The sequence below is a fragment of the Melitaea cinxia genome, chromosome 20 (assembly GCF_905220565.1).
Source record: "Melitaea cinxia chromosome 20, ilMelCinx1.1, whole genome shotgun sequence".
Classification (NCBI taxonomy): domain Eukaryota; kingdom Metazoa; phylum Arthropoda; class Insecta; order Lepidoptera; family Nymphalidae; genus Melitaea; species Melitaea cinxia.
Window position 1 is genome coordinate 12,661,227 of NC_059413.1, and position 27,319 is coordinate 12,688,545.

Consider the following 27,319-nt stretch of genomic DNA (forward strand, 5'->3'; position numbering starts at 1 on the left):
TTGAGAGTTGAGGTCATTTACTGCTGATAAAGCCTTATCAACGACTTAGGTGGACGATAAACTGTGTCAGTAACCGAAAAACAGGTCGAAAGCCAATATACCTTGTATATTTTATCTAAAATTGACATATCTTGACAGTCTTGTTATGAATGTATTTTTTGACGTGATTTCCTTAATAAGAGCTAAATTCTCATTACGCAATTTGTGCTTAGCGCTACCGCCATTTATATTTAACGGTTGATAAACTTTATACCATGCTCTTTATCTATTTTTACAATTTAATAAATATTTTAAGACGAAAAAATAATTAAATACTAAGCATTCGTTACACTTGTCATATTAGTCACTATTTACTTAAAAATAGTTCCGCAAAATTTATTAATAAATAGTATTTAAGTACTTCATATGTTTTCGGGTTTTTTTGTACTATTTTTAAGCATAATTGTAACTTTTAAAAAAATTTATACATCTCTCAGACAATTTTATTGACATCTGACATAAAAATTCGCGCCATTTTTCTTTCCATATACGAAACATACTAATAAAGCCTACAACAATTTATAATCTATATATGTCGAGATTGAGAGATAATTTATGTAAAAATACTTATTTACCAGCAAATATAATATCAACGTGTAAACATATTTTTTATATAGCTAATTCTAACGATTGTTGCAGTGTTTAACCGCCTCGCAGCTACAAATATAAAAAATAAAGTTATTATTATTAAGTGTAAAGATATTTTTTTCCTGATCCATGTACTAAATTAAGCATATTATATGTAAAATATTTATTATTTTTATAATTATAGATTCAAACAGACACACTAGTCACCTAGCAGTATGAAAAATACTTTGACGACCTATTCACGTATCTACCAATTATACAAAAAAAGTCATTAAAATGGATCGAGCCTATTAAAACAATAATACAGACAACCAATTTAACCTATCAATCGCCTTAGCTTGTTTAATTTGTAATGGTGTGTAGCCAGTTTTGATAAAAAGCTTACGTCAAGTCGACATCGCCGTTGAATTGAGCAGGATTCTTATAATCAATAAACCATTTGTGTTACTAACGAATCGTTTTTTGAATATGGAATCCTAGCTTTAACGATTATACAGTACCATACTGGTACAACACAGTTACTAAACAGTTATTTGTATTATAACTGCATAATACAATCATATGGCCGATGTATTAGCGTCAAAAAATAATTTTAAAACAGTGAAATTTTTAAGACTAATTAAACGATACTGGGGATTTATTATTTAAATAATGACCGATAGTAAAAAACCAGGATTAAAACATAAAAAACCCTACAATCACTAAGTTATCTTGGCGTTTATAATTTAAAAATGACATACTTTGCACTTTCACAGATGCTAAATACTTATAGCGCCGCTAGTATCCAAAAATGGAACTATTTTAGTAAAATCTATAGACAAGATGGAACAAGCCTTAGTATACGATAGTATAAGCAATAATATTTTGTTTGTGTTACCAACCCCCGACAGGAGTTAATCCTGTTGATGAACGTTGAGTGTAAGGCGTTTTTTATATACTTATTCTATTATGAGAATCGTTCTCCTGGCTCTATTTTCAAGATAAAAAAAAAAATACAAAAATGACTGACGGTTGAAAATGTTGCTAGCAACAAAAATTAATCAATTTCTAAATTCTTAAAAGCCCTCTCCATAGCCTTCTCCCGCTTTTTATCCGGCAAAGCGTTTATTCTCTGTTCTTCTTCTGATCTGAAGTATGGTTCTAGAGTTTTTAAGTTCTGCATACATTTCTTGTGCAGTGTCTGAGTATCTGGTAGAGTGCCTCCGTGGTCTGGGGGTAATGTTGATCTAGGTGCTACAGTGCTATAAAAGTTCTCTAGATCGGCGTTTTTGTGGTGGAACTTAATCTGAAAGGAGAAAATATATACATTTATTTTTAGAAATCACGTAATTTAAATAATGAACTAAATGGACTCTATATTTTTTCAAAAAATAGTAAATTATTATAACGAATAAGTATTTTGTAAAATACTTATTTGTCGAAAAAAAAGAATAGATACATAACTATAACAATAATAGATAATTTACTAAGTTATTTGAGTTTTGGTCTGTTTGATTTTTAGACTAGCTTAATAAATTATTGAATTGTATATGAACATAATTTTAATTCTATAATATAAAAATGAGTCGCTGAATGTGTTGCTAAGCGCAAAACTCGAGAACGGTTGGACCGATTTCGCTAATTCTTTTTTTAAAATATTTCTTGAAGTACGAGGATGGTTCTTACGGAGAGAAAAATTCTAAAAAAAAAAAATTTAAAATTTCCTGAAAAAGTCTAAAAACAACACTTTTCTATACTCCCATACAAAAGATTTGTGATAATAATTAAAAGTCAATTTGAACTTTAATACCATACGATAAAGTTTGTGTTAGGCGATACGAAGTTCGCCGGGTCAGCTAGTATTTTTATATAACTAAGGTGACAATCGAGCGTACGGTCCCCCTGGTGATATTTCAACTACCGTAGCCTATGCTCCTGCAACACTAGGAGCATCACAAATGCGATACCGACTCTACCCCGCTGTCATGACAACATATCTTTAGAAGCTGGCCACCTTACTCGCCACAGAAACTCAACAGTATTTGAGGGTTGTGTTATTTAGCTGTGATCTTTCTGTAAGGTTGAGGTATTTCTCCAGTCGAGCTACTGAAAATTTGTTTTAAGGCAACGCATACACAACAGCAAGATTAAAATACTTATGTGTTGTAGGTACTAAAATTTAAAATAAAATAAAATACATTTGTTGGTATATAATGTAAACAAAACTATAATTGAATAACGACATTATACTTCTCTGTATTTTATCATCATCAATAATTTGATATAAATGTTATTTACATGTATTGTAAATTATAATACATAAATTACAGATTATAATATATAAATATGCATTATGAATATTAAGAAAATAACAAAAGAATAAAATTTCGTGTAGAGGTACAAATATTAAAATTCTCACATATCATTGGTTAAGCTTTATTAAGACATGAATATATAAACATTAAGGGAACTGGATTTCTTATATCTATATATTAATACGTGAAGCAAAAACTTTGGAGCCCTTTTAACGAATATTGCGCGGACGGAGGAGTATGAAATTTCGTACACTTATAGTTTATATAGAAAAGGATTGTAGAATGCTAGTATATTTTTAAAATTAAGCATAAAAATATTTATTACACCTTATACACACTACTATGTATTTCACACACACACACACACACGCATATTATACTATTTTGTTAATTGTCAGTTTGTCAAATTGATTTTTTTTTCAAAGGTTCTTCATTGTCATAATTTTTTGGGTTTCTTTAATTTCAATTTTTAATTATGATCGAATTTCGACCTCTGGACGACCACTACTTTATTTTATTTTTCTTTATTATTATCATACAATTTTATTGTATTCATTTACTGTACGCACTTTAAAGCACTGTGAAAAACTACTAAGGTTGGAATGTGTGATTTTCTATAAGTTATAATTTACAACTAACTTCTTGATAGGTAAGTGAGGCAGGCTGACTTTTGCAAGATGTCTTTAAAATTTAGAGCTCCCTGTAGTACGCTATATTAGCAAGGTTAGGAGGTGGCTAATACGCTTTTTCTTTATTTATTTTTTGTATAATATCCACAGATGGGGATGTCTGGTACGAATTTGAAGAGGCCTATGTCCAGGCATTGGACTGCAATAGGCTAAACTGATCTGGTTGGCTGACTGATCCACGGGCTCATAATTGCCCGTGCCTTTAAAAAAACATCTAGCAATCTATTGCTTATCCGCGGTTTTTTATTATTACATTGGCACTTTAGGCCAGCAGTCTCCAAACTGCCCATTAAAAGTTAGGACATGATCCGATACTGACGTTAACCTCTTACCGTAAGGTGGATCATATTCTCGGTATAAACAAGAAAAAGATCTCACCATATCAAAGAACTTCTTGTCCATGAAAGGCCTGATGAGCAACAGGAGCTTGTCCACGATGGGTTCAGTGTTGAACACGTGGATCTCACGCATTCGCACCGGCATCGCCTCTTGAACGTACTGGAAGAACTTACGGAGCGACCTGGAAACATTTTTGTATATCATTTAATATTTAAAAATCGATTTTAGTTTATCCGACTGTTTTATGAGATAACTTTTTCAAACGTCTATATACACATAAAATGTACAAAATAATAACTGTCAGAATGGATTACTCAGATTTTGTTCAGGATATTTCTTGCTGTGCCCTACCTACTGAGCTAAGTGACACTCACTAATTTTAACGCAAATAGATACAATAATACATAGGTTCCCAAAGTTTTTTGAACTACCGACCCTTTTACAAGAAAACAAAATTCAAACTCTTCACATATTAGTCAAAAGTCTATCTAGACCAGGCCCTTGACCCTTTATGCCTGCAACGCCCACAAGGAGGTGTTATCGCCCACTTTGGGAAAGGCTGATACCATACCATAGGTCTATTAAAAATCACAAATTAAAGTTAATTCTCTCTCTCTCCTTCTTTCTCTCTCTTCTCTCTCTCTCTCTCTCTCTCTCTTTTATCACGTCGTCACGAGTAAATCACGTCTTTGTTTACCAACTTGCGTAGACATGTTACCGACAATCCTAAACCGGATCAATTAATTAGTTAATGCTTATTTAAATGTTTTAATGTTATTTACGCTATTATAATGAGATAAACATCTTAGATGGCTAGACAAAATGTCTTTTTCACCAAAATATATTTATTTTGAAGTATTTTACTATATTAAATTACTAATTAGGTAGCTATGTGACTGCACTATCATAAAGTTCCCCATTTACCTTTGGACCGGTTACCGCCCCCACGAAAAGCTACTAGGGGGTGGTACCGTCCCCGTTGGGAACCTATGCACAAACACAATACGCTACAGAAATGGTAGGAAAAAATATCGCCTATTCTAGACAGAGTAAAAAACTAAATAAGATACTGTAATATCACCTTAAGATTCACTTAAAAATATGTTTAGAACAATTTTCATATCATAGCCTACCTGAAAACATGCATTTTATGTAAACAATCGAGCATCATGCTTACATGTCACAAAATTGGAATAGTAATAATTAACATTGATGAAACTACGTCGATTAGCCTATTTATTCATTTATGACTATGTCTAACATAAAACATTAATTACGGAGGTAAAAAACATGCAAAATGAAGTCACACCTATAAAAATGGTTGTGATTGTTATAATCTGCACAGAAAAACAAAATGGCGAAGCATGATGTGTTTGCGCGTTCTTTACCTTTGTCTGTCCTTTTGGAAGCTATGAAAATATATAGTATTTTATTATTGATTTATATACAGGTATATATACATTAGATACAATACATTAGATACATACATTAGATACAATTTATATTATAGTATATAGATAGATACATAACATAAAATTAATTTTCGAATTGTGTGTGTGTGTGTAACATAAATAAAAAATAAGTGTGTATAATAATTGCTTACAAAGATATATTAAAATAATTAACAATATTATAAATAAACTGTATTATTTGTTAAGAAGCCAATGTTATAAACCTAGAATACATTTCTTAATAGAATTTGTATAATTATAAGTCATTTTACGTTGTACTAAAACTTATTATTCATTTTTTAATTATCTGTTTATTACAAAAGGAACCATAAGAGATGTCAATTGAACCATAGACAATGTCAATTAATTTAAAACATATTCAGACGTAAATTAAAAAGGTTTTATAATGACGTTTAGTATCTAATTAAAACAAAAATAAATAAATCATCATTCATTAAAAACACAAACAATGTCCTGTAACATTATTACATTGTTTTGTTAATGTGAGAACTGAGCATAAGGTGTTTAATTTTATAACATAAAATCATATAGATAATACTAGGTGACCCAGCAAACGTTGTCCTGCCGCTAAACGCTATAAAAAATAGGGGTTGGTGGTAGAAGGGTGCAAATTTAGGGTTGGGTGTATTTTTCAATGCCAAATCATAATAAAATAAAAATATATTTGGTCCAATAATAAAAAAAAATATTTAGGGGTGGACTGGCTACCTTTAACATTTAGGAGAATGAAAAATAAATGTTGTTCGATTCTCAGACCTACCCAATATGCACACAAAATTTCATGAGAATACCGATTCAAGCCGTTTCGGAGGAGTTTAACTACAAACACACGTGAATTTTATATATTAGATATATTTTGTCTTATACTGACTTCAAAAAAGGTATCAATTCGACGTTTCATGGGTTTTACTTGAGATTTTTACCGGGTGTACTCATTTCTATTATTATTTCTTTATTCGTAAGCTAGTGCTTGTCGTGTGGTCCCATTTATATTTAAGCAAGTGTGGCGATTAGTTTTTGAGTAAATACCTGATAATTTAAAAAAAAATACATACATATATTAAAAGCTGTAGTGGATGATTATTGATGTGAATTAACTTTTTTCAATTAATTCATTAATGAAATTTAATTAATAAAAAATTGTTATCCTAAAAAAAAATTACCTATACTTTTACTTATATTTTTACTGGGTTTAATTACTTTTTTACACACATTCAGTTTCGAGTTTTTTATTCTTTTTTTTTTTGAGAGCCGCAACAGCATTTGACTGTACGATCAATATTGATAATAATCAAACTACTGCTGGGTAACGACCGAATAAAGTATAGATACGTGATCATAGTTTGATAATAATTATAATGAGACCATATCTAAGATCAATTAATAATAATATTAATTACAATATAACCTAAACTAATTCATTTGGATTAATAGATTTCAAAAATAGAACGGGTGATTTTGGAAACGTCACGTAGAATAAAGAAGACACGAAAGAGATTAATTGATGTGGTTGAGATTACAACCTTCATAGAATTTTGAAGACCGTAAATTTTTTAGGAAAATATATTCTTTTATCGACAGGTGTCTTTGAAAGTGTCGTGTGTCTTATAACATTAACGTTTGTATTACTTACGATAAGCTGACTCGCGTGAGATGCCCCAACTTGACTCCTTGCATGTCGAAGAGGAAGATGTGCCCTGGTTTAGGACCGCGCTTGTTTAAACACGCATCTGAAATAAACAAATTTTTAATTTAATACATTTGTCATGACTTTTTTAAACAAATTTTATTTGGCAGGCGACTCGGCTTATTAGAAGTAAACACCAATAAAAAAAAGCTAGTGTGCTTTAGACCATACGACACAAGTAAAACTTCTGTACGATATGCCTGCGCTGTATCTTAGATATACGAAACATAACTGGCTATGAGAGAAAGAGAGAAAGAATATGCCGCGGCTTCGCCCACACGGGCTTCACGATCGATCACGATTCAGTCTGTAACATCCCACTGCTGGGCATAGGCCTCTTTGTTTTCTTTCTTTCAAGTAACGATTTATATGATAACAACCGGGACCGACAGCTTAATATGCTCTCCGAGGCACCGTGAGGAGACCCACAAGGAAATACATCCAAACAGGAAACAAAAATACACATACAAATATCCATCCCAAGTGAGAATCGAACACGAAAATCGCCGGTGTTTAAGCGACTACACAGCACATTCACCACTGTTACTGTGGATTTGTAATGGGCTCCATTAATTGGATTATTTGCTTTATTTTGTCGCGATAAGTATAGCCTACGTAACTTATTTACAATACGGTCTCCGGAAAGAATTTTAAAAGCGGTCCAAAATTTCATAAGTTTATCCATGAAAAACTAAAAATCAAATCCTTCATTTTAATATTATTAGAGATTCAGATAAAGATATATATCGTTTTAAATTTTCTTCAAAATCAAAAGCAACTATTTCTCTTACTAGTAGTCGTAGTATGTCAAGGGCATCCGAGTTTCCCCTACAGACGATTTCAATCTGACCTTTGGAATATCGTCAAGATTTATCGCCTCGCATAAAGCTGTTTCTAGCAGTCGACATTAATCTAACAATAAGTTTACGTTTCTGGAAAAGTTTTAATGTATAAATATTAATCTATATAATTTAAAGTCATTACAGCACCGTCTTGAAGTAAAGATATAATAAAAATATATAGAAGGTCACAGGAGAAAATCAGAGGAAATTTTCCTGGTACGCTAGGATAATTTTCCATTCAATATCAAGGACAAAACAAATAGGTTGTTATGTCAACCGACCTGTGTGGTCGAAGTACTGGTCCATATATTGACAACCTATAACGATTTGAGCTATATAGGCTATGGTATGACCCCATTGTTTAAAAGTGATTGTTTTGCCGCTAAGAATTAGCCAGGACAATGAGTCTTACAATTATACTGCCTCCAATTATGTTTTACTAGTCGCCTAGTGGTCTAAATTCGACCATAATCAATTTACATTATAAGTTTGAACTCTTTTAAGGTTATCTTGTCAAAGACTATACTTCTATAATAATAAACAAGAGCGCGAGCGTATATATGCGAGTGTGTGTCAAATATATGGTAGTGTGTGTAATGTATGTTTTTTTGATTTCATGTTTTTGTGCATAGTTAAAAAATAAATATTAGCATTCTGTACTTCTTCTCTTTGTAAACTATAAGTGTGGAAAATTTCATACTCCTTCGTCCGCGCAATTTTCGTAAAAAGGGGTACAAAGTTTTTGCTTCACGTATTAATATATAGATATACCATTGAACGTACATGTATGTAGTTTGTTAATCAAAGGATTTTTTTTTTTTTTTTTGTAAAATAGCGATTCTATTTTTAATTTTCTATCCGATATTTTCTTTACGAGATTATCCAGAATGGGGTTCTCAATTCGATCTTTTTTTAATGTAACTCATAACTTTTTAGTGGGTATACAGATATCGATGATTTTTTTTTTTTTTTTAATATTCGAACGCTGGTCCTTGTCATGCGCACCCATTCAAATTTGAGCGAAATCTGATAAGTAGTTTTGGAGTTATAATCCGTATGTGAAGTCAGTATTTTTTTTTGTTTGAGAACCAACAACTCTTATTTAACTTTTTGTATTTGGATAAACATTTAACTTTTAATTATATACTTAAGCAGTTGTTTTAGGAAAAAATGTAAAAAAAACAGGGAATAATTAAAATAAAATAATAACTAAGATAACTTATAAATATTGAAATTCCAGCAATAATAACAATTTAAAATATTCATAAACTTGAACGTCTGTTGAACAAATCAAATTGCGCATTGCGTCAAGGCTAGCATTACTTTACGATTTGTAATGTCCATAGAATAGAAGGGATAAAAGTGTAAAATTATTCAAAAATGAGTGCTATGTTACTTAATATGAAATTGATAAACAAATAAAGAATACAATATATATATATATCAAAAAATAGACTCTAAAAACGCTAGCAGAAAAACAAAAATATTTTTAATCAAATAGATACTGCGCTTTATATATTATTTTTCTTATTATTATTTATATATTTCTAAACTTATGTAATTAAAGACTGTGAAATATAAAGTTCAAAATTATTTGCGAGATTTTATTATACATGCGTATTCTTTGACCCATAAAGAAAACATTTACTTTTCTGCGTAAACGTGTCAAGTTTATATAGCCGTGACATTTTCTGACATTTTCCACACCATAAGAACCTTCAATAAAAGCATTGAATCCTAAAAAAAATTGCCGAAATGTTCCAACTATTAATGAGTATTTATATATATAGATAGACGTTTCATCGCCTGACAGTCTAGTCAGAAGGTCTAGACAATCTATATTGGATTTTTACTGCAAACAAAGCGTTAATGAAATGAATCGTAAATGATTGCAAAACTGCATTCGGGGTCTTTTTCTTAGAAATCTATAACGGTTTCGATCCCGCTTATGACATATGTTTGTATACCACATATATGTTATTTGTTGTCTGACCGTCTGTGTTGCGTTGTGTACGTTGTTGGATATTCGCCACAGAATTCAATTACTTAAAGATATTTTCACGGTTTCTTGTCTATTAGCCTTAAATAAAAATAGTTTGACCTCAAATAAAAGGTGTTTTTTTTTTATTATCGTATTTTTTTTCTTGTTTAAGCACATTTAATAACGGAAGCTAATTAAAATTTCAAGTTCAGTAAGTTTATAGCAGTTTTTCTAGTCCAAACCTCGACATAATACTTTTTTTAACATACACATACACACACACACCCACACACACGGTCGTCTGTTCCGAAGGTAAGCAACTTAACACTTGAGCTATAAGTAAAAGCCGACTACATAGAAATAATAAATATATAAATACAAATATTACACCCAGAGCCAGGCGGTTTACTTAGGTAGTATAGTTTTACGGAATTTGAAATTGAATTCTGAATCAATGATTAAAGTAGAGCACTTTTAGACGCGCTGTATATTATCAAGATAAGAGAGAAGCGATTTTAAATTAACAAACAAATTAATTAAAATAAATAGAAACATTCCAAATCTAAGATGGAAAGAAAGAAAAAACAAGTACTTCGTGAACGATAAAACACGACGACACCGCGTCGGCGCAGAGGTCACAGCCATGGATTGTACCTGTTGCGCTGGCGGTTGCGGGTTCGATCCCTGCACATGACAAACATTTGTATTGGCCATACAGGTGTTTGCCGTGGTCTGGGTGTTTATGCAGTCCTAGTGGGTCTCCCCACCGTGCTTCGGAGAGCCCGTTAAGCCGTCGGTCCCGGTTGTTATCATGTACACCTGATAGCGATCGTTACTCTTAGTAGGGAATATATCCGCCAACCCGCATTGGAGCAGCGTGGTGGATTATGCTCTGATCCTTCTCCTACATGGGGAAAGAGGCTTATGCCCAGTAGTAGGATATTACAGGCTGGAGCGAACGATAAAAAAGTTAAAAAAAGAAAGGAATAAAAAAGCACAAGCTGCTGTAATGATCCCGAAGAGGAAATGATCATTCAGTTTTACACGAAGTTAAACGTCGTAACTGATTTTCAGTAACATCCAATTTTATTTATGTTAAGATGTTATCATAGACATGTCTTATTACGCGTAGCTGTCAAAAATTAATGAATCAATTATACAGACAAAAAAAATATAATAAACATAAGAAAAGACAATTGATCTAACAAGTTTCCTCTAGTCGATTATTAATAAAAAAATTCAAGTAAAAACAATTGTGGTTCGCCTTGATTGAATTAAACACCATATACAATGGAAAAATAATGGCAATTTGTGACGTCAATGAAATGTAAAACTAATTAAATCCTTTAGTCGTTTGTAATAATTATTTATTGTACTGTGTGGCTACGGTACTAAAGAATATAGCCAACCCTTCTCTTCCCGTGGGTATCGTAAGAGGCGACTAAGGGATAACACAGTTCCGCTACCACCTTGGAACTTAAAAAGCCGACCGGTGGCGGGATAACCATTGAACTGCTGGCTTTGAAATACACAAGGCCGAAGACGGGCAGCAGCGTCTTCGGTGCGACAGAGTCCGCCCTGCGGTCACCAACCCGCCTGCCCAGCGTGGTGACTATGGGCAAAACACAGTTCACGTTATTTTTGGCGTAAACTTGTGGAGGCCTATGTCCAGCAGTGATGATGTGAATGATGATGATGATGATGAATAATTATATATATTTTTTTCTTAACGGTTTAATTTTTAGTTATATAATTGACTAACAACATGTCCGGCCGGGAATTTTCGAGATGACAGCAAATTGTATTTTTTTTTCCGGTCGCGATTTTATGGTGTAACCATAAATTTTAAACTCTGATTTTGGGTGAGTAACACTAAGTTTGCGACTGTTGATCTATACAAATTCCATACACGTATATTTCGTACTAAGTATAACTAAACATAATAGGAAAAAAAATACGTAGGAAATAATTTTAATTAAGTACAAATTTATAATTCTATAGTTTCTCAAGCGTAATAAGCGAAAACAAGTGGACGTTATCTACTTGTGCTATAAAAAGCTGACAAAAAAATATCTTACGATACTGGCTAGATCTAAATTAATAAATGCACAAAAAGTTCAAAAACAAAGGTTAGTTTTTATTCTGAAAAATATAATATTTTATAACAATCGTAACAACAATTTTCCTTCAATCAATTTAACTATTAAGAAAAATAGGACAAAGAACAAAATAAAAATTCTACTGGATTCCAATACTCAAAGCTTCATAAATTATCGTTTGCCAAGTAAATAAAATCAGAAGGCATATTTAGATCAAACTAAGCATTATCACCAAAATTCAATCCAAGGTTCAAAGAGCAGATCTTCGAATGTGTATAACATTGGTAAAGATAAAATCAATGTTACAGTTATGACACGATTTCTGGGTCAAATCGTAATATATGCCAAAGTCTGAGATTCCATTTTGTAATTAAGATAGCAAAATGTGTCGTTGGAAGGGAGATAATAAAGTCTGTGGTAAGTTTTTTTTATGTCACTAGGTCGGCAAACAAGCGTACGGCTCACCTGATGGTAAGCGGTTACCGTAGCTTATAGACGCCTGTAACACCAGAAGCATCGCAAGCGCGTTGCCGACCCAATCCCCAATCCCCCCAGGAGCTCTGGTCACCTTACTCACCAACAGGAACACAATACTGCTTGAAAACAGTATTATTGAGCTGTGATCTTCTGTAAGGTCGAGGTACTACCCCAGTCGGGCTGCTCCATATTTTGAGCAGGAAATTCCTGCTGTGCCCTACCTCAGTTAAAAGTTTATACTTATGTATAAAGTCTGTGGTAAGTATGAGTATATAGTAGCCAGAACTCTTAAGTGGGGTCGGTAGTAGGATCAGCAACGCGCTTGAGATGCTTCTGGTGTTGCTGGAGCCCAAATAATACTAATATCAAGCAGTATCTTTGTGGTGAGTTAGGGAGCCTAGGAGTGTCTAGAAATTGGTCAAGAATAGAGCCGGCAATGCACTTGGTATCCTTCTGGTATTGCAGGTGTACAAATAATACTAATCTTAAGTAATGTTTTGTTTATCTGGTAAGAAAACTAGCTAAAGTTCTTAGGGAGGGTCGGGAGTAGGGTTGACAACACGCTTGCGATATTAAGAGACGATTCGCAGCTTCTATTACAAACATTTAAGCGAAAGCCCTTATGGCCTATTTAACCTCATGCGGTTAAAAACCTATTACTAAGCTATGTGTAGGAAAAACTTTATCAAACACGGGTAAAACAAATCACAAGTAATTAATTGACATGTTGATGCCTAAATCATAAGCAACATTGTTGCTAGAATTTATTAAAATCAAGCAGTCAATAGTGTACATGTCAAAACTACGCGTAATCAGTTCAGCCTATCGCAGTCCACTGCTGGACATAGGCCTCCACAAGTTCGCACCAAAAATGGCGTGAAAGCGTGAAATCATGTGTTTTGCCCATAGTCACTACGCTGGGCAGGCGGGCTGGTGACCGCAGGGCTGGCTTTGTCGCACCGAAGACGCTGCTGCCTGTCTTTGGCCTGTGTATTTCAAAGCCAGCAGTTGGATGATTATCCCGCCATCAGTCGGCTTTTTAAGTTCCAATGTGGTAGTGGAACTATGTTATGCCTTAGTCGCCTCTTACGACACCCACGGGCAGACACAAGTACACAGCAGTAAACTACGCGTAAATCTTAAAACAAAACCACTTAACGCAATCAAATGCTCAATAACTACAGCATCATCAAAAACCAGTTTATCATTAACATTATTATAAACGAGATCTCTATAGGTACATAGAACTACACTATAAGGTCAGCTCACGTCACTCAAGAAAAAAATATAATTAGTCATTATAAAAAATGTTCCTGCACTACTTTGCCACGCGGTCACATCATCTCTCACTACAATGGGTTGACTGGTAAGGATCTTTTTAAAGAGATAATTTCACCCTTACCAACTTTCCATTATTTTATAAAATTTATTTCGTGTAACAAATCTTACACATAAAATTCTCGTGTCACAATGTTAGTTACAATCCGAAAAAGCTTGACCGATTTTATGAAATTTTGTGTGCATATCGGCCAATATCTATTTTTAATAGCCAGAAGTTATAAGGAGGGGGATTAAGGGTGGTTAATAAGATATATGTTATGTTAATATTAATTTATTATTTACATCACAAAAAGAATAATATAAATAAGCACCTTAGAAACGGCCTCCCACTAGGAGTAACCCGTGTCTAGTGTCCGGAAATGCACAATACAGAAGCACAAACCTGGCTTATACGGATATTTGTCTTGAGCGGGATTGAACTTACAACCGCTAGAGCATCAACCGATTGCTATGATTACCGTTCCAGTACATCGTAATAGTCATCGTTTAACATATTATTCAAAATGAAAGTAATACATCGCAGTGGTGAAAGTGTAAGCTCCCTTTTGACTTTTATAAAATCGTTACGACAAATATATACATATAAATGATACTGAAGTGTCTATATGTAATAAAATCTAAGTGTGTGTCTGTTTTTTTTTTACCCAGGGCAAATCCGTTATGGGTGCCTCTTAGCCTGGAGCTGGGGGGTATGTCGGACTCGCACCGACTAGAACCCGTTCGGTGTTGCTTCGTTACGCCTAGGCAGATTCACGGAGACGCTGTTGCACTTCTACCAAACCCCCCCCCCCCAGCGTTTACCCTGAGGGTCCGTCACGATTAGCAACTCCGAAGAGGCTCTCTCAAACACTAAGGTCGCCACCATGTAATGCGGGCGATAGATACCCCAATATTGTCCGCTGACCAAGCGTTACGGCGGCATTGGCCGGGTAGCCCTGCGTCGCCGACCGCGCCTTCCGCGACGAATCGGAAACGAGTGTGAATCTTGTTCTTTCTGTCGCTTCCTTCCGCAACATGACTTCCCTGCAGAGTCTAGTTACTACCTCCTACCCTATTGAATTTGTCGGTCCATAAGGAACGCTTCAGCCTGTAATATCCCACTGCTGGGCATTAGCCTCTTTCTCCACGTAGAAGAAACATCAGAGCTTAATCCACCACGCTGCTCCAAAGCGGGTTGGCGGATCTTGCTACTATGAGTAACGATCGCTATCAGGTGTACGTGATAACAACAGGGACCGACGGCTTAACGTGCTCTCCGAGGCACGGTGGGGAAACCCACAAGGTCTGCCCAAACACCTAGACCACGGCAAACATCTTTGTGGCCAATACAAATGTTTGTCATGTTCGAGGATCGAACCCGCAACCGCTAGCGCAACAGCCACAAACCAGTGCTGTGACCGTTGCGCCAACACGTCGTCCATAAGAGACACTTAAGGTTCAAAAAATATTTACTTTTAAAGAAACGAATGAACTAAGTAAAAATAGTTTGCATAACAAGTAATTATTGTCTTCTTGGTCTGGTCATTGTTCTTAAACAATACAGACGAACAAAGATAAATAAATTGCAATTATTGCCTTATTGTAAAAATCGTATTGTAATAATGAACAATAACGGATTTCTTCATTTCATTTATTCATTAAATATGGTTTTCAATTCTGTCAAAATAGACAGATGATTTCGCCAATCTCACGTAATCACAGCAAAAGAATACCGCTCTCAAGCAATGCTGTGTTCCTGTGGTGAGTGACCAGAGCTCCTGGGGGTGGGGGGATTGAGAATAAGGTCGGTACACGTGTGCAATGCTTCTGATGTTGCAGGAGTCTATAAGCTACGGTAATCGCTTACCATGAGGTGAGCCGTACGCTTGTTTGCCGACTTTAATCCGAAATTGTTCCTCCAACATAGTCAGGAACAGTGTTCTCTAAGACTCTTAGATACCAATTCTCGCATTTATTCCCCTCGTACTTCCATTCCGCATGATTAATCTGTCAACTATCATATTTTTCACACTAAAGGCTTGTTTCACCGTCAAAGCTATCTGACTCTCTGACTCTTTATCTCTGATAAAAGTTTATAATATATAAGTCGTTTTCATCACCGAATGCCTATACGTTGATATTAAAAACGTAGTTTCTCAATTGAAGCGAAACTGAACCTAATCGTCTATTGTATCTTTTGCTGTTAAAGTTAATTCGTAACTTATAAGCAGCACTTGATCCACTACTGGTGAAACTTGCTTCTGGCTTACTATGGCTGGCTTCTGGTAACTATAGCACCACATCTATACACCACATTCTACCTCTTAGCAAAACATGATCAAGAGGTTGTCCAGTATTATTAAGCATTCATCGAAACAAACATATCATAGGTAATAACTCTTATTGAAGAAACATCAATTAAAGAAACATTTTGACGACGCGTTAGCGCAGCGGTCATCACAATGGCTTTCGCGCTTGCGGTCGCGGGTTCGATTACCGCTCACGACAGAATTGTCAATGTCATATAGATGTTTGTCGTGGTCTGAGCGTTTGTGTGTGTATTATGTGTTTCCGGACCCTTGACACAGGAGAAAATCCTACTGGGGGTCGTTGAGTGTGAATCGTTTATTTATTTTTTATTTATTTTATTTAACAATTTATGTACACTAGGATAGCAATAGGAAATAGCTCTTATAAACAATGCTAGTACAAAGGCACTACTTATCCCATGATGGAATCTCTTCCAGTAGTCCTGCCACAGGAAAATTATAAAACAGTCGCAAAATTAGCGTGTATATTTTCAATATATTGAGAATAAAAATATAATATATAATAAATACATAATTATATAATATACTAGCTGACCTGGCGTACTTCGTATCACCTTATTTTTTTCTGAAATATAATAATAACATAATATATCAAAATAAAATATAGCCTATCTTTTAAGTTGGATCAAACTGCACACGGTGTGCAAATTTAACTAAAATCGGTTAAGTAGTTTAGGAGTCCATTGAGGACAAACATTGTGACACGAGATTTATATATATAAAGATAAATGCATACATAAATAATAATGTATACACGTGTGATACTTATATTTATACATACACGCATAAACATATACGATACATAATTATAATACATGCATAATACATACGATATATTATAATATATAAATAAAAATGAATGTTGCTAAGCCCATAACTCGAGTATGGCTCGACAAATTCGGCAATTTTTTTTTTTGTATATTCCTTATGGTCCACGGAAGGTTTTAATAAAAAAAATTTTTTTTTACTATTAACTTTTGACAGAAAAAGTCTGTCCAGGCAGCTAGTAATACATAGATTTATTTATTTGTGATTAAAAGGAACGAAAATATTATAGAGGAACGTACATTTTATTTGTTTGAACGCGTTAATCTCACGTGCTTCGGATTCGAACTGTTTTTTTTTTTTTTTTTTTTTTAATTAAACCTTTTTATTTTAGTACTTTTTCCCTCGAACTACCGCTAGTGAAAACTCGGTTTCACCAGCTAGTACTCTGATAAAATTACAGACAAAACACTCATACAATACACCAACTTTGCTAATTTCAAGTGAGCGGATATTCTAAGAAACAATAAAAATGTAAATTTTACAAAATCTTCCGTTTACTTGTGAAAGTAAAAATTTCACGAGTTATTTTATTACGGATTAAAATTAAGTAGAATGCACACTATATAAATGAAAGTTAATCGTGTTTTTTTCGTCAATATACCTAAAAATTATTATTATTTGGTGGATTTTTGCGTGACTACTAAAAATAATTAAAAATTTACTTTCTCTTAAATACTTTCTTAAATATATTTTTTTCCGTTGTGTGGCTACGGTACTAAAGAATATAGCCACCAACTCTCTTCCCGTGGGTGTCGTAAGAGGTGACTAAGATAACACAGTTCCACTACCACCTTGGAACATAAAAAGCCGACCGATGGCGGGATAATCGCTAGCTTTGAAATACACAGGCCGAAGACGGGCAGCAGCGTCTTCGTAGCGACAAAGCGAGCTCTGCGGTCACCAATCCGCCTGCCCAGCGTGGTGACTATGGACAACACACATGAGTTCACGCCATTTTTAATGTGAACTTGTGGAGGCCTATGTCCAACAGTGGACTGTGATAGGCTGAAATAATGATGATAGTGATGATGATGATGAAATATTTTTTAAATTAAACTATATATTTAATAGCCTATGGCGTAATTTCTAGTGACCCTTCTTTCTGCACCGCGGTTTGCGGGTTCGATGTCCTGAGTCTAGGTGTAATATTTGTATATTTATCATAATTGTGTTTGCTCGCACACAAACAAAAACCGACTTTGAAGTCGATTTTTGTTTGTGTGCGAGCATCGATAGTAATACAACGTAAGTAGACGAAACAAATTAAAAAAACGCTCTAGTCGCCACTACGATTTTCGAGGGTTTTCCATGATTTCTCTGGAATTCCATCATCAGATCTGGTTTTCTTATCTTGGTACCACACCTGGGACATCTCCTTTCCAACATGAAATTGAGAATTAAGTAACCTCCTCCTTTTTTGAAGTTGGTTAAAAATAAAATAGTTATAACAATCAGCTGCTACCTATAACACAAGTATTAAGTTGCTTACCATAACAGACGACCGTGTGTGAATGTTATATGATATTTATCACTATATTATATTACGGAATATAGTTTACGTTATTATAGCGACGTTGCAGACTCCATGGCGGGTGACGGTACATACGAGTATATGTTAGTTTAATATAAAAAACAACAAACGACCAATGAGGTAAATATCCTATTTTACCATTTACTTTAAATTTTGTTATTATATATTTTTAACTAATATATCATTGTTTAACACTTTTATTATAAATGCTTTAACATCGTAAACGATTAAATTTGATTCACAAAGTTGATCACCAAGTTTCTATCAAAAGTACAGCTTACACTCCGAACTCCACGTTGTACTCCGAATGAGACCCGGTTAGACAAACAACACCTAGAAATTTTTCCACGTAAACTTCTTGATAATCGAATGACAGAATCAAGAAAAGGTCAAACATCGTTCTTTTAAATGTCAATAAACAAATTATATCTCTCTGCTAAATTCGTCATCATAAATGATTGCACATTGTTGTGCGTCCTTCCGCAACATGACTTCCCTGCAGAACTACCTCCTACCCTATTGAATTTGTCGGTCCATAAGGAACGCTTCAGCCTGTGATATCCCACTGCTGGGCATAGGCCTCTTTCCCCATGTAGGGCAAGGATCAAAGCTTAATCCACCACGCTGCTCAAATGCGGGTTGGCGGATATATTCCCTACTATGAGTAACGATCGCGATCAGGTGTACGTGATAACAACCGGGACCGACAGCTTAACGAGCTCTCCGAGGCACGGTGAGGACAAGGACTAACGACCAGACCGGAAATAAATATTTTTATAAATACAAAATTCCACTCCGAGCGGGAATCGAACCCACGACCGTCGGTGTTTAGACGCCGCCGACACGAACCACGCTCCATTACATGAGAGCGGTCATCGTAAACATTACTCTTAATTACTAGTACATTTTTTGGTGTATAATAAAGAATACTAGTCATTGTAGCTGAGATAAATAATCTGGTTGTTACATTTATACCACTAGAGTGACAAGCATTAGTCCGCCTATAGACGCCTGGAACACCTGGGGCATAGTTTTTTGGTTTTTTTTTTTGGTTGTAAAATATTTATAGGCGCGTTCAGAAAGTGAGTGTTTTGTCTGTATTTCTCACAAATACACGTGGGTGATACGAATTTTACCGGGTCATCAACTATCTATACATATAATAAAATGGTAGGAAAGTCAAAACTGTACATTAATTTTTTTTTAAAGAATACTTCGGGTGTGTTCTACTGTCGATACCGAAGCCAAAAATATAGTTTTTAGAATTTTTGTCTGTTTGTCTGTATGTATGTCCGGAATAAACTTAAAAAGTACTGCATGGATTTACTTCAAATTTGGCGCGAATATTATTAAGAAGTCAGGTCAACATATAGGCTACATATTATCACGCTATCCGGAAATTTATCCTACGGGAAACGAGCAGTGAACCTTTATTTCTTCAACGCATTGTGTAACAACGTCTAATCTAACGACGCATATTTGAATGTTGTTGTTATTATGTTAATAACCATGCTATAAGCTAGCTTCACACTGTAAATAAAGACATTCTGAGGTATATTTAGTATCAGCATTGCACCCGTGCGAAGCCGGGGCGGGTCGCTAGTTTAATAATAAAATGTACATATCGACTGTTATCACTATAATACATAAACGATTGAACACCTAAATAGTTTTAACGTTCTCAAGGCTTATACGAAATAAGTACAAGGATGGCAAGTTTGGCGAATGTGGTTAGCTGTTAATTTTTTTACCTTAATTAGGAATCAGTTGACTTAAGCTGGTAATTCCTTGTGCCGATAGATTTTAGAAAAAAAAACTGTTTACGCTTGACTTGAGGAGTAAGCTAGTGAATGAGTGGAGAGCGTTACGAAAAGTGTAATCGGGCAAGGCGAACGGAAATTGAGAGAGATATATAAGTTAGTCATCATCATCATCATCATCATATCAGGACACCCACTGCTGAGCATAAGCCCCCCCTAATGCTTTCCACGACGATCGATCCTGCGCAGCACGCATCCAACGGCCTACCGCAACCCAGACCAGATCGTCGGTCCACCTGGTGGGGGGCCTGCCAACGCTGCGGTGCCCGGCACGTGGTCGCCCCTCGAGAACCTTTCCGCCCCATCGCCTACCGGTCCTTCGAGCTATATGCCCTGCCAATTGCCACTTCAGCTGTGCGACCCTTCGAGAAATGTCGGTTACCCTGGTTTTCCTATGGATCTCCTCATTTCTTACTCTATCACGCAGGGAAATACCGAGCATTGCCCTCTCCATCGCCCGCTGAGCGACTTTGAGCCTTCTTATTAGGCCCATATTTAACGACCACGTTTCGGATCCATATGTCATCACTGGCAACACACACTGATTGAAGACTTTCGTCTTCAGACACTGTGGGATATTGGACGTAAAGTTTTCCATAGTTTCCCGGACGCTGCCCATCCGAGTTGGATTCGGCGAGAATATAAGTTAGTGAAGATAGAAAAAGAGAGAGTTACGTTTCGTAAGTTTTACTTCATTCGTATGGTCTAAAGCACATTCGTTTTTTTTTGTGTTGGGCGTAACTAATTTGTTACGCATTCGATATTAAAATAAGTTCCGGCCGCTTACCTTAAAATAGGAATTTTAATAATGCAGTAAAATTCTTATAAAATAAACAAAATATAAATAGTTACGTTTGGATATTGAAGACGATATAACTGGTTATAAATGAGGACGCGATCCTCGATTACTCAGTCACAAATAACTTTATTCAAACAGGCTTCATGTTAAAATTGCGTAAAACGAGTGAATCAACTTCCTTATTTGTATACAAGCAGACGTTTCCACAAGCTTTATATGTATATGGACATATAATGAAGAGTAAATATTTAAAACTTGGTTTATTTACGACAAGTTACAACTAGTCTTCAAAGGTTAAAGTTAAAATATAGAAGTTCTGTTTGTTTTTATATATTTTAGTTACTATTTACCTTCAAAATAAATAATTATATAAAGTAACGAAAATGTTATAGTCTTAGATCAGAACTAGACGTGATCTTCACCCACCTGCTTAATGGATAAAAAAAATTATCTTCTTTTGTTATACGTGTTAAAGACAATTGGGGGCTGGAAAATTCTTGGCCAGGCTATATTATATTCGGCAACTGCCTTTCAAATCAGAGTTTTAGCAGGCAACCCTATATGTCATCGTATTCGCAATGAAACAGTGCTCCTTTTATGTAAGATTTATTAAACATGTGGGTGAAGGTAACTAGAAAAATATATGTATATTAATATAACAACGCTGCTTGAAAACAGTTTTATTTAGCTGTGATCTTTTGTAAGATCAAGGGACCCCAGTAGGGCCGCTCCATATTTCAAGCAGGAATTTTCCTGCTATGCCCTAACCTCATCATCATATTACCTAAAACTTAATACATCGGTATCAAAAGCGTTGTAAAATATACGGCATTACATTCTCTTCCATATTTCATCTCCTAAACGTGATGAAATTTGAATAACACGGCAATATAATTTTGCTACATAATCCGAAGATAGATCTTTGTGTTAATAATTTGCATGTTTGAATGGGAATTTAAAAACGTGTCTGATACATATACTCGTACATACGATGATGGATATTAAACTCGTTTTAATTTTTTAATACCGCCATTTTGAAGGCTTTTAACAAAACCTGTTTTATTAGATAATCACGAATAGTCCACTCACTTTTGAGATTTTAAACCCCAATATGCGGAACAATTAGCTATATTTTTGTATACACCTTTATTACGACGTTGTAATGAAGATGTGAAAAATCAACAAAAGCAATCGAGTTTACGCCTTGTACGGTATACAATACCGTATGTGAGTGCATTCTAGTCGCTTTCTCAGCGCTCCACTCCGAAAACAGTTAATTTTACAGCAAAATACAAGATGAATTTTTGTGTTATATTAGTATAAATTAAACAATAAATATAGTTATGTAAATGCCGGGTAAATTATTCAAAAATTTTTAGAAATTGGAATGAAACTAGAATAACACGACTACATATTAATTGAACTATAAGATCAATCTAGAATTAAAATTTTTCTTTTTAAGTTGTTTCGTATTATTATTATTATTATTTATTTAATATTATTTATTTAATTTATTTGCAGCCAAAATAAAATTAAATGATACTAGTTGCCACCCAGTGGTCGATATTCGACCATAATTACCTAACATAAATTATAAGTTGGACATATATTAAACAAAAGAGTATACATATATATGCGTGTGTGTGTCAAATAAGTGGTGGTGTGTATAATTTTTTATTTTATTGATTTAATATATTTTTATGCATAATTTTAAAAAATATATTAGCATTCTGCACTCTTTCTCTATATGAACTATAAGTATGCGAGGTTGCATACTCCTCCGTCCGCGCAATTTTCGTAAAAAAGGGTGAAAAGGTTTTGTTTCACGTATTAATATAAGGAATTATTGAAATGATGATATTTATATATACAAATATATAATAAACATAAATTATCTTAAAGAAGGATAAATAAGGATATAAAAATATTTGCAGCAGGAGCAGAAAAGTATTCATAAAGTACTTCGAAGCCTAGCCTACAAAGGTAAAAAACCCAACAAACAGCAGAAAGACCATAGTTTACTCCTATGTATGTATGTATTATATATGCATGATATCTCCAAGAGTTTATTGAACTTATCAACTTTAATGCTTCGATAAACTAATATAATAATAATACAGTTAATAAAATATTCAAATGTTATATTTCGGGTTTCTTCTAAGATCGATTTATTGATTCATCTCAGATGCACGAGATGCGAGAAGAGGTGACGGAAGAACATATTTTATACAAATATTAATATTTAAAAATCCAATTGCGAGGTCACTGCAAGCTGTCCCTAAACTGCTGCGGAGACTTCTTGGGAGAGCAAAAACACCGACAACGTCTCAACACACCACCCTGTACGCCACGTTTGAAGAGCTCATTAGAGAAAGAGGAGAACGTGGCGACCCAAGTATAAGGACGCGGGGTGTAGCCCTTTTCATGAGTGACACCGCAGAAAAAATAGGTATCAGTTTCTGTCGCTCGGAGAGTTCGGATCGAGTGACGGTGTCGCCGGGACTCGCCCTACTCTTAAAAGGGAGTACCGCAAAAACGAGCATTAAGCGTGACAAGATTGATGCTCTGGACTTGCGGATGGTGAGTGGCTCGGACTATCGATGCGTACAGCTGCAAGAAAAGGTTATCGTACTGTTCGAATGGGGCGAGGAGACCCCATTCGCGCGGGCATGCACAATACTCTCAAAACTCTGCGGAGAAGGCCAAGACAGTGGCCCGCGAAAAATTAGTGTGAATGCCATGAGGACCGGCTTCTTTAAAGGGGTCATAACAAATTACTATGGATGCCTAATAGCATCAGAAAGGCACGAGATCATAGTATATGAAGACAGGGGGGAAGATCTGAGTTTCCTGAAAGCAGAAATTAAGCCGTCGTCTCCAGTTGAGGGGCCGGTTCTCAGTGAGCCACCACTGAGTGAATCCGAACGCCTACAACTGAAAATAGCAGCACAGAGATCACACACCACTTCCATGACCAATAACAGTGAGCGGACTTTCGATACCCGCTTGGTGGCACTGCAGAATTCCATCCACAGATTGGTCTCTCCAAAAAAGACGACGTTTAATTCGTCTCGCCGCTCGCCTCGACCTTCAACATCGACGGACCGACAGGCTATGGCTCTAAGGGAGTTTCTGAGGGTTGACCATCTAGGAAAACCGGTTAAGCCGAAAACTCACCGAACTAGGGCCGATAAGGGACAAGTAACCCCGCCCAGGCTAAGACCGGCATCGAACCCGCTAGACCATGCTGTTAACGCAATGGTTGAATTCCTAGCCATAATAAAAGCCAATCGAGAAGTCAACTTGGCCACATGCAAAAAGATCTTGGAGGCCCATCAGCGAGGCAGCGAAGGTCTGCTAATGGTGCTGCTCGATGAGGCAGAGGCAGCCATATATAATAACGACACGTCCCAGGTTATCAAAGGACACATGTCAGGAAAATATATGGCAGCCTATAGCGGCACGGGTGGTTTTGTGGGCACGGCCGAGGCTGCGGGGCGGGAAAACACGTCACCAAAATTTTTAACACCTCCGAGGGACCCGGTTTTGGTGGTTGCCAAGTGCACGAGAGTAATGCTGGATGACAGGATGCTTGAGATGGCAAAATCCATTTCAGTTGATCTTGATGTCGACGCGGGCCTCGTGGGCTGGCAATTGCCGAAGCTGGAGTGGATAAACGGGGTACCTGGGTGCGGAAAAACGACACACATAGTTAGGAACTTCGATGAGAATGTAGAAATAGTAGTTACCACGACGGTCGAAGCTGCCAAAGATCTTAAAGAGAAACTAGCCCGCCGCTTTGGCGACAAAATCAGGTCTAGGGTACGTACCATAGTACGTATATTACGTATATTTTAACAAATGGATTCAAAAAGGGCACGAAATGTAACCGTTTAACGGTGGACGAAGCCCTTATGAACCATTTTGGAGCTATAGTAATGGCGGCTCGGCTATCGGGGGCAAACGAAGTTGTTCTCATTGGAGATGTCAACCAGTTGCCTTATATAGACAGAGAAAATCTGTTCGAAATGAGGTACTGTAGACCTTACCTGACAATCAACATCTCACGTGAGTTTTCCTGCACATACCGGAGTCCCATGGACGTTGTATATGCCATCTGCGAGGTATATATAAACATGTACTCGTCAAATCCCACCATCCACTCCCTCAGAATGAATGGATACACTGGCGCGCCAATACCAAAACTTCAAAAGGACACTCTATACTTGGTCTATACGCAAGAAGAGAAAAAATTCCTGATGGACCAGGGATACGGTGCTGGAGAGGGATCGCGCGTCATGACCATTCATGAAGCACAAGGGCAAACCTACAGCGAGGTCATCATCGTCCAGACAAAGACCGAGAGGCTAAAAATCCACGATAGTGTGCCTCATGCGGTAGTAGCGTTAACAAGACACACTAACACCTGTGTCTACTACACTGACGACGGTGATGACGCAATCGGCAGGTTCGTTAGCCGAGCGCTGGGTGCCTCGACAAAAACAATCTTGGAGCACAACCTGAAAAGAACCATCCACAAGCGTGATATGTCGTTGGCAAGGGCTCTGCTCAAGATGCTGGGATCAGGCGTGGCTCGTGATATAGAAATAAGAAAGTAGATATATAAATATATAAATTCTTATATCCTTTTGGTTTATCAAATAGTTACAAATAGCAGTTATTTTGCATGTTGATATATTTATTTAAATTTTAGTTAAGCTAAGTTTGATTATTAATATTATCTCAACTTTACACTTTATATAAATTTGATTGATGACCTTTTTAAATGAATTTTATTATTAACAAGTAGTATCTTTACTGTTAATTTTTATGCGAAGTAATTTTAATTATACTTGCTACACGGCATTAATATATTGTGGAATGTTGTGTACCCCGTGATGGGATACATATTAGATAATAATGTAATAGTGAATTATATATAATGTTCCATATGTATTTTGTGGATGTACCTATAAAATAAAATAAAAAAATAGATAAATAAATAATGATGTAGTGAAATTTAAGTAAATAACAGAAATAGATAACTTATACATAGATAAACAAATAATAACTATATAAAAAATAAAATATATATATATAAGAAAAAAAAAAAAAAACCTTACTAACAGTAACATAGGTTAAGTGTACATTGTAAGTAGTGTACCTTGTTGTTCAGTGAGGCCTTTAGACACCCTGTCTGGTACGTTACCTCTGTCATATCCGACTCTCATTGAGTCCACACTGAGTCCACCCCCGGGGTCTCGTCCAGCCGCTGTAGCCACAAACTTGACTGCACGAAAACAGATTTCTATCCCCCTCGAATGGCACGATTGTTTTATTTAACAAAAGCACTTAGAAATAAAAGAGATCGCTAGCTTTCTCCTATAAATTGAAGACGACTTACCAACTGTCATGAAGAGCAGCTTACAGCCAGGTTCGAAGAAGTACTTTGAGGGTTCCGTGTAGTGAAGCCGGTGGTATATTAGGTCGTATCCTTGAATCGACTGCTCCGGCAGACACGCAAACTCCCTGTAACAAATATGATATTTACCACCATAATCACTCGTACCATGTAACCTAACCTATGTAACCTAACCTATATATATATATGATCATATAAAATACCCCTACCTACCCGATTACGGGTACTGTTCTTTGTTACCCATATCCACGGGCGTCATTATAAATATACTATATATATCATTACATAGTATAAAACAAAGTCGCTTCCCGCTGTCTGTATGCTTAGATCTTTAACGGATTTTGATGCGGTCTTCTTTAGTAAATAGACTGATTCCAGAGGGAGGTTTATATGTATAATACATGTATAATATAGTAGAGAAACTCTGGTAGTTTTTGCAAGCGTACGAAGCCGGGGGGGTTGCTAGTATAAATAAATGCAAAACCGTGAACACACACTAGTCTAATTCTTATGTAAATCAATATTTATTTAATTACAAATGCTAACTAAACAAATCATTTACAACTAACAGTTATTCGTATTCAAGTGAATCAGACCTTTGAACTTTACCATAGTATCGGCGAATATAATTTAGTTCTACATTTGTATTAACTTGGCATACTTTCAATCGATAACAACTGAAATTAATAAACTGATTTCAAACATCTTTTCACTCAAAAACTTAAAAACTTTTTAAAGGTGAGACGCAGTGTGAGACGTCCT

The 27,319-nt window shown here is 35.5% G+C and overlaps 1 protein-coding gene across 1 annotated transcript; it reads right to left on the bottom strand.

Annotated features, from left to right (window-relative positions):
* Window positions 1-1,663: 1,663 nt before the first annotated feature.
* LOC123663284 (alpha-tocopherol transfer protein-like) lies at window positions 1,664-26,816 on the bottom strand. The gene is made up of 5 exons (XM_045597974.1): window positions 26,779-26,816; window positions 26,540-26,664; window positions 7,055-7,151; window positions 3,989-4,130; window positions 1,664-1,912 (listed from the first exon to the last, which is right to left on the bottom strand). The coding sequence occupies exons 1-5, from the start codon at window positions 26,814-26,816 to the stop codon at window positions 1,664-1,666; spliced, it is 651 nt and encodes a 216-aa protein (XP_045453930.1).
* Between the last annotated feature and the right edge of the window lie 503 nt (window positions 26,817-27,319).